This window comes from Chrysochloris asiatica, unplaced genomic scaffold, assembly GCF_000296735.1.
Source record: "Chrysochloris asiatica unplaced genomic scaffold, ChrAsi1.0 scaffold00025, whole genome shotgun sequence".
NCBI lineage: Eukaryota > Metazoa > Chordata > Mammalia > Afrosoricida > Chrysochloridae > Chrysochloris > Chrysochloris asiatica.
Window position 1 is genome coordinate 7207274 of NW_006408543.1, and position 9252 is coordinate 7216525.

Consider the following 9252-nt stretch of genomic DNA (forward strand, 5'->3'; position numbering starts at 1 on the left):
CCACTCCAGGTTGGTCTGCTTGTCCTTTCAAGTGGGAATTTCCCATCTCTGGAGATCTGGATGTGGTTCAGGCTTCCACCTATAGTCTTATGTATTACAGAGGCTCCGCAGGAAGCCTCCTTCAAGGTCAGCCTGAGACATTTTGTAAACCAAGGGAGCAGTTCCTTAACCCCAGACACTAAAAGCTGTTCTGTTACTTAAATTTTTCTAGAGAGCTACACCAGCTCACCTGCCAGAAGACAGGAAGTGCACACTCTCTCGATTAGGACCCCATCCTTCCTCCAAATTGTCCCTAACTCTGGAGTTTTCACGGTCCACTAGGGGACTGTTTAACCTCACCCCCAACATCTCTTCTGAGCGCCTGCGGCAGTTTCTCACCACCACAAGGGGGCGCTTGGACAAACTGCTGCCGCCAGACAGTCCAGGTGTCTGAGCACCGGGTCCCCTCTGTCCAGGCCGTGGGGGTCACCGAGGGTGGAAACTATTCTTTTTTATGCTGGGCCCAGCTTTGAAAGCTGCGCCCCCTCCAGCATCATACAGCCCCTACACACACCCCTATGAGCCATTTCCCTGGGAATGAGCAACTTTACCTGGTTGTATCTGGAGTGGGGGGAGGTGCGGGGGTGGAATACACAGGTTTCCCGACCCCAAAACATACCGGAGACGCACTCACGTGTGGCCTCCTTCCAGACACCCAGCAGCACCTGAACTCTCTGGGAGCCCCACCCTGGGCCTCATCTGGACTGGAGGTGGACCCCACCCACCGCCTCTCACCCCACCGTCTTCATCTGGGTGCCCCTGGGGCTAGAATTTGGGAAATGGAAAGCCCAGAAGTGATCTTGTCACTCATTACCGGGTGGACAGTAGCAGGAAGTCCGGTTTTTTATTTCAAAAATACTCTTGCGCCACCCAGGCACCACGCTTTCCCTTGCGGACGGCCTCCGCACAGGATTCTCACACACTGTATCGACAGCGTCTTCGGATAGAAAGATCACCGCCCCAGGAGCTCAGCGTGGGCAGGCCGGGTCAGGAGGCGTCCGAGGGGCAACATAGGGGGATGGGACCGGTTTAAAGAGTCCGGGGTTCCGGGGAGAGATCTGGAAACAGTCGCGAGGTACAGGGAATTTGGGGCATGGGATGGGGATCCCCAGAAACTCTTAAGGAAGAGAAGAAGGGGTCAAGGACCATGGGAGGCGCAGCCGGGTTCCACAGAGGTACCAAGGGGGCGGAGTCAGTCAGTGGGATTTTTGCGTAGCTGCCTGAGTAGCGAACCTAACGGAATCTGGACCTAAATTGGGTTGCCCGGACAACGCGTTCTAGGCGGAGCTGCCTCGGGGGCGGAGCCTCAGGAAGGAGGAGCTGGGGCAGAGGCCGGGATCTGAGACGAGACGAGGCTATGTGATTGGCAGAGACTTCATGCTCTGGGCGCGGTCGAGGCTGGGGCGGGGACCGAGGAAGGCGGAGCTTTAGGGGGCGGGGCGGGGGGGGGGCGGGCCCAACGCCCTGGAACCGGAGGCGGAGACGTGGTTGGCGGGGCCGGGCCGGCGAGGGCGGAGCGAGCGGCGGGGGCGGTGCTGGGTCGCGCTGGGCCCCCGGCCGAGGCGGCGCGAGGCGCTGACAGCTGAGGCGGCTCGCGGCCTCTCGCGCCCCCCGGCCCGGCCGGCCCGGAGCCATGAGCCCCGGGCTGCTGCTCCTCGCCAGCGCCGTCCTGCTCGCCTTCGGCCTGTGCTGCACCTTCGTGCACCGCGCTCGCAGCCGCTATGAGCACATCCCCGGGCCGCCGCGGCCCAGGTGAGCGGGGGTGGGGCGGGGGGCACCAGGGGGGACCCGGGAACGGCCGGGGACGGTTCATGCCGTGGGGCCGGGTCAGCGCGCTCGGCAGCGGGAGACGTCGCCCGCAGAGGGGCGCTCTCTATTCTTAGTAACACGTTGCTGACAGCGCTGCTGCTCTGCGCCCCCCGCACCCGACTGGGCCCGACAGGACAGCGGCGGCAGGTCAGGTAGGCACTGTTGTCACCCCATCGTGCAGATGCGGAGACTGAGGCACACAGAGGCGAAGGCAGCCACCCAAGGTCACACAGTCGGTAAGCCTCGATTTAAACCCAGGTCGGCCTGGCTCCGCAAGCGGGCGCCCTTGACTTTGGGACTTGCCTAGGACAGTGAATGCCCTCCACCAGGATGGAAACGCGGTGTTTTACCTCTGTCCTGTATTGTGTACGTCTCTGTCCTGGTACATCCTCTTAGTATTTAGATCCCATTCTTGCCCTTCCCCCATCTTGCCTACCCCAGCCTGCTGAAATCCCCCTCTGTCACTTTGTGCAATGAAATTCTCTTCCAAATGGTACCAAGGGTCCTGTTAAGCCCCTGGGGCTCACTCTGCACTTTCTCTTCTCCTTATGGTACCCACTGCTGCCTCCACTCTTCCTGTGCCTTCCCCGCCCCAGCTGATCACCCCAGGTTCAAGGTCTCTTACCTCTCCAGGATGGGTTTCATGGACTTGCTCTTCTCCCATCTCAAATAGGCATCCTCCCCACTCCCCCCCCCCCATTGTGCAATAACATTCCCAGTCCCCTGATGGCACCCTGATGTTGGACCTTTGTCACCTGTAGAATGTGAGCCCCGGGAGGGCAGAGACACTGTGTTTGCTGTGTATCCCCAGTGCCTGGCATGTTGCAGATGCTCAATAAATAGTCACTGAATGGATGAATAAACAATGGTATTAGACACACTTTGTAAATCCTCAAGAAATGAGATTTCTGGAAAGCTACCCACCTCCAGCTAACCAGAAACGCTGGCCTTAGAAGCCTAAATTCCTTCTGGGTGGATTCAGGAGAGAGTTCTGTGACTGGTGGCCTGGAGGGGCAGCTGTTCTCCCCCCTTACTGATTCCCATACTCCCTGTGTCCCCCTCTCACCTGGAGGTCTTCATGACTGTTTCCCTCACCTCGGGAGCTCTAGCTGCTTCTTAAGGTCCTTCCTGTCCCCACTCCCTGGTATATATATGATGTCCATTTTACTAGCACTGGACTGCTAACCTCAAGGTTGGTGGTTCAAACCCACCAGTCACTCCTAGGGCCCCTATACAAGGTCGTTATGAGCCTGAACTGACTCGATAGCACTTAACAACAAGAAGTCATTGTGCAGGAGCCCTGACAATGCAGCCATGAAGCACTCTACTGCTAACCAAATGGTCAGTGGTTCGAACCCAGCAGCCGCTCCACAGAAGGAAGAAGTGGTAATCTGCTTCTGTAAAGATGACAGGCATGGAAATGCAACGGGGCAGTTTTCCTCTGTCCCTTAGAGTCTTTAGGAGTCCGAATCGGCTGGATGGCAAAGGGTTAGGTCACAGTATAGTGGCAGGTGGGTAATTATTCATACGACCTCTTATTAAGTGCCTGTCTCTCCCAGGGGGCTGTGTCCAGCCACCTAGCACTCTGGCTGGCACATACCTATCACCAGCAATAGTTGTCACTGAGTAGATTCCCCCTCATGGTTGAATGGGGGTGTTCTACAAGTTCTATCGGATACATGACTGCCCTTTCAACTTCCTAAAGAGCCCTCAGCTTGGAATTAAGTGACCTTTGTTCATGTTCTAATAAGGCCCGTTGTTTCTTGGACTCCTACTGAACTCACGTACTTGCGTGCACTAGATTGGCTTAAGTCTCGGAATCTTGAAGGACAGAGTCTCTCTTCCCATGTCTTTTTTTTTTTTTTGTAATTCAGATATAGCTCACAAACCATAAAACGTACCCTTTTCAAAAAGCGAATCATCCTGTGTTTTTTAGCATAGTCAGAGTGGTACATTCATCACCACAAACTCCAGGACATTTTCATCACCCCAAGAAGAAACCCTGTACCCGTTACGATCACTTCCTCTTCTCCCTAACCCCCAGCTCCTGGCAACCACTAAGCTACATTCTGTCTCTGTACATTTGTCTGTCCTGGACATTTCATATAAATGGACTCATACAATTTGTTGTTTGTGTGTGGCTTCTTACACTTAGCATAACATGTTCAAGGTTCATCCATGTTATATGGAACGTGTGTTGATGCTTCCTTTTTATGGCTGAGTTCTGCCAAAACTTTACTGAGTCAACATGTGACCTACAGGTGTAGGAGGGTGTGTGGGGGGGATGAAAGATGGAATATAATTGACTGAGGCTCTTTCAGGAAGTGAATGGAACCATGGATATGTAAATAGATTTTGGATTAAAAATTGGCTGGTGGTCAAATATCCAACTGCATGAAATGAAAATTCTGGAAGCTCTTTCCAGCACAAAATGCGTTGGTTTTAAAAGCCTGAATCACCAAAACATGATTGGCAAGAACAGGGTTGGCAACAGATCTGTGTATTATCTGTTTTATTTGGGGACTTTGTCAACTTTCAGCTCCCTCTGCAGCAAGAGGTGTGCCTCTCTCCCACACCCTTCAACCTCCCTAGTCTATAGGAGGCCCTCTCCTCCAGGAAGCCTTCCCTGAGTGCTCCTCCTCCACACTCCCACAGAACATGGGCTGCAGTCAGCCTTGTTATGACATGCTACCGCATGGATCCATATAACAGAGCTGAAAACTGAAACCCCACACTCAGAAAACCCCACACCTCTTTATAAGCACTCAGACCTTCCTCATCACCACCCTCCTCTCTTGATGGCCAGTAGAGGGTGTAAATTTGACTATGAAAGGTGATCTCCCTCCCAGTTTGTATTTCTTTTGGAATCAGTCATCTGGGTTTGGCTCCTGAAGTGATGCCCGCTGTCCCTTCCCACCTTACTGGCCTTGATGCCCTGGAGCCAGGGTTGTTGGAAGGAGCCATGGGGAACCCCCTTGCTGGTTGTTAGGTGGCACATTTAATAGATGTTAGTTAGATGCTTAAGTGATCACTTACCGTTCCCAGCCTAAAGCTGTCTCCTCATTCTGACCCCTAGTGGGTGACCAACCTCTCAGCCTGGGCTCCCTTCATCTCTCTGGGGGGCCACCTCATGACAGCTCTTCAGAGGATCTCAGTGCAATGACTGCCCACAGGAGACCCTGGATCCCCATTGTATCAGTCTGCACCCCAAGAAACCGAACCTCTCTCTCTCCCGGCTCTTCTGCCATATCCAGTCTCCCTCTGGGGCATGCCAGGTGGGCTTCTCCTTGCGCAGGATGTCAGAACCCCCAGTTTTCTATAACCACTAGCCCCACCTGCTTATATCTACCCCCTGCCCAATCCCCGCCCCCAGCCCTCTAGAGCTCTAACTCTCCATCTCCACTCTCTGTGCTTTCCTCCGCAGCGCCCCCAGCAGGATCTAGAAGGAACCAATTTTAGCTTCCGTCCTTGTCATCCCACGTGACCGTGGACCTCAGGGGTTAGGGTGGAAACTCTGGGGTCCCACAGGTCTCTGTGACTGAGGCTCTACTCAGGTTAGCTCAACACCGAAAACCTGCCTCTGAAACGGTCACTAGATCGTTCTGGAAAGACAGCCAGCGGTGTGTGATGTCCACGGGCTGGCTCTCTGCAGGTGGTTCCGTGTGTCTTCAAGGTCCCTCACCTCCGTCTCTTAGCTCGCCCACGCTCCCCTCCCTGCGGCGGCTTTCTTCCCTTCACTCCTATCTCCCCCACCCCTCACCCCCAGCTCCGCTTTTATTCTTCCTCCTACTTCCCGGGAGCTCGGGGAACAGTCAGAACCTCTGTCACCGGTTCCTTGTCCCGGGCCCACGCGGCACTGTAGGATGGACCCAAGCCCCAAGGCCTCCCAGTCCTTTCCTGTCAACAAGCCGCCCAGCAATCCTAGCTGCCTGTCCTGTGTTTCTCTTCTGGATGGCTCCTGTTTTATGTAATATACTGTATGGATTCACAGCTATAAAAGCGTTCCACTTCCCCCCTCCCCTGCAGCTGTCTTCCCTATCTGTGTACCCGCTTTACAGCACAGCCGTGGAGCCCTTTTCTCATCTGGGCCCCCAGCTCGTCCCCTAGCTTCTCTTGAGCCCACCAACAGCCACCCTTCTATTGACCCTGCTTCAGTGGCGGTCACAGTGACCACCATGACTTGCTGGCCCCTCCTCCCGGCCCTGCCCAGACCCCACACTCCCCTGGCTCGTTCCTCCTCTCCCCCTCTGCCTTCAACTGCCTAGACTCCGGTCCGAGGACCCAGAGATTATTTTCTCGATCTATACCGTCCCCTCGAGATCTCAGACCCCCAAATTGCATCTCTAGCCTCTCCTGAACTCCAGACTTCAGTAATTAAGTCCTTAGATATAGACTTGTTAGTTCCGACTTATAGCAACCCTGTACAGGGTTTCTGAGGAGCAGCTGGTGGGTTTGAACTTCCGACCTTGTGGTTCAAAGTCCAGTGCAGATCCTACAGCACCACACCAGGAGTCTCAGATGTAAAATAACCAAACCAAATCCAGTTCACTGACACGGAGTTGATTCTGACTCATAGTGATCCTATATAGGGTTTTCCAAGACTTCAGTCTTTACAGGGACAGACTGCCTCATCTTTCTCCTGCAGAGAAGCTGGTAGGTTTGAACCTCTGACCTTGTGGTTAAGCAGCCCAGTGCTTAGCCCACAGCACTACCAGGGTACCTTCAGATGTAGAAAAGTGATGCATATTCAGCAGGTTCAAATCCAAGTTCCTCATTTAACCCCTGGTTTAATGACTGGTTCCCCAGAAGTGGACCTGGAAAATGGAGTTAGAAGTTAATTGAGCAGTGATTGCAAGTGTGTGTGTGTGTGTGTGTGTGTGTGTTTGTGTGTGCTTCATTTCCTAGGACTTTTGGCCTTTCCTGTGGGTAGATCTGTAGGTACTGGCCTGCCTGCATGGACAGGTAAAGAGGTGGACATAGCTCCTCGTTAGTTCTCTTACATACAGGATCTGACTCCCCCCATCAATCCCACTGTCTGACCCTGCTCTGAGCCCTTATCATATCGCGTAGGATGATCGGAGTGGCCTCCTAAGTGGTCGTCCCTGTGGCCACCCCTGACCACTACTCTCCACCTCACTTTACTTCGATTTTAAACCCAAGTCAGAACCTGTCCCTCAAACAAAGGTCTTGGTAACATGTACAGTGTTGCCAGGAGTCCCAGTGGGATGCTGTGGGATAGAGCACTGGACCATATGGTCAGTTTGAACCACAAGGTTGGCTGTTCAAACTCATCAGCCGCTCCTTGGAAACCCTATACAGGGTGGCTATGAATCAGAACCGACTCGATGGCACTTCACAACGACAACAAACAGTGCTGCCTAATGTGTCCTGCCTTGGCCACCTACTCACACTCTCTACTTCTGCTACCCTGGACCTCTTGCTGCACCTTGATTGTACCAAACACACTTCTACCTCAGGACCTGGGCACCTGCTGCTCCCTGGGCCCAGGCACTCGCTCCTTGCAGGTGTCCGTCAGTTCATGGGTCACCTTCTCAGAAGGGTGTCCCCTGATGTGCCCACATTCATCGCAGCCCTTTAGCCACTGTCCCCTGTTCTGTCTCTCTCCTTCATGCGCAGACGGTGCCTTTGCTCATTGATTGGTTTGTAATTCTGCATTCGGTGACCCAGACAATTCAAACTACAGTCTTGCAGTCACCCATCCCTGCCAGTAGTGAGCTTGGTTGGAATGCAGCCATACAAGAGGCAGGAAGCCAGGTGCACCGGGAAATGCACCTCAAGGTGCTTACAGAACACCACACCGTGCCCTGGCCGGGACTTTGGCACACTTGGTGCCTGTTGTGCACCTATGGGCAGGTGACTACCTGTCTCAGCTTTAGCTTGTTGTTGGAGTTGTTAAGTACTATCAATTTGGTTCCAACTCCTAGGGTGTCCAAGGCTGTAAATTGCTGTTATTGTTAGGTGCAGTCTAATTGATTCTGACTCACAGCACAACAGACAAACACTGCCTAGTCCTGTACCATCATCACATTCATTGTTAAGCTTGAGTCCATTGCTGCTATCCCTGTATCAGTCCATCTCTCTGGGGTCTTTCTCTTCCACATTACCTAGCATAATGTTCTTCTCCAGAGACTGATCCCACCTGACAGTATGTCTGAAGTATGAGACACAAAGTTTCACTGTCCTGGCTTCTAAGGAGCATTCTGGTTGTACTGGTTCCAACACAGATTTGTTGGTTTTTCTGGCAGTCCATGGTACCTTTAATATTCTCCCCCAACACCATAACTCCAATGGATCAATTCTTCTATGGTCTTCTTCCTTATTGTCCAACTTTGACATGTTTATGAGACTATTGAAAGTACCATATGGCCTGGGTCAGGCGCACTTTAGTCCTCAAAATGACATCTTTGCTCTTCAACACTTTAAAGAGGTCTTGTGTAGCAGATTTGCCTAATGCAATAAATCCATCATTTGATTTCTTGACTGCTGCTTCCATGAGTGTTGATGGTTGATCCAAGCAAATTAAAGATTTTGACAGCTTTAATCTTTTCCCATTGATCATAATGTTATTTATTGGTCTTAGTGGTGAGGATTTTTGTTTTCTTTACATTGAGGTGCACTCTATACCAAAGACTGAGGTCTTTGAGATTCATCAGTAGTTTAAGCCTTCTTCATTTTCAGCAAGTAAAGTTGTATCATATGCAATCGCAGGTTAATGAGTCTTCCTCCAATCCTGATGCCATGTTCTTCATATAATCCATTTTGTGGGATTATTTGCTCAGTTTACAGATTGAATAAGGATAGTGAAAGAATACAACCATGGTGCACACCTTTCCTGATTTTAACATAATCAGTGTCCCCTTGTTCTGTTAGAATGACTGCCTCTTGATCTATATACAAGTTCCTCATAAGCACAATTAAGTGTTCTGGAATACTCATACTGAGCAGTGTTGTTCATAGCGTGTCATGATCCACACAGTTGAAAGCCTTTGCATAATCAATAAAGCACAGGTCAACAGCTTTCTGGTATTCTCTGCTTTCAGCCAAGAAACATCAGACGTCAACAATGAGACCCTTCATTCCACATTCTGAATCCAGCTTGAACCTCTGGCAGTTCCTTGTCAATGTAATGTTGCAACCGTTTTTTAATTAACTTGAGTAAAATTTTACTTGCATGTTATATTAATGAGGTTGTCTGATGGTTTCAGCATTCTGTCAGGTCACCTCTCTTTGGAATGGGCACAAATATGGATCTCTTCCAATCAGTTGGCTAAGTAGCTGTCTTCCAAATTTCTTGGCAGAGATGAGTGAGTGCCTCCAGTGCTGCCTCAGTTTATTGAAAGATTTTAATTTGTATTCCATCAGTTCCCAGAGCCTTGTTTTTTT

At 51.6% G+C, this 9252-nt stretch overlaps 1 protein-coding gene across 1 annotated transcript in view; it reads left to right on the forward strand.

Annotated features, from left to right (window-relative positions):
- The first annotated feature begins 1672 nt into the window (after nt 1-1672).
- Nucleotides 1673-9252, forward strand: part of LOC102817073 (cholesterol 24-hydroxylase-like) — a 38221-nt gene continuing 30641 nt past the window's right edge. The window contains exon 1 of the mRNA XM_006839519.1: nt 1673-1791. Coding sequence (XP_006839582.1) covers nt 1673-1791 — 119 coding nt within the window. The remainder of the gene's footprint in view (nt 1792-9252) is intronic.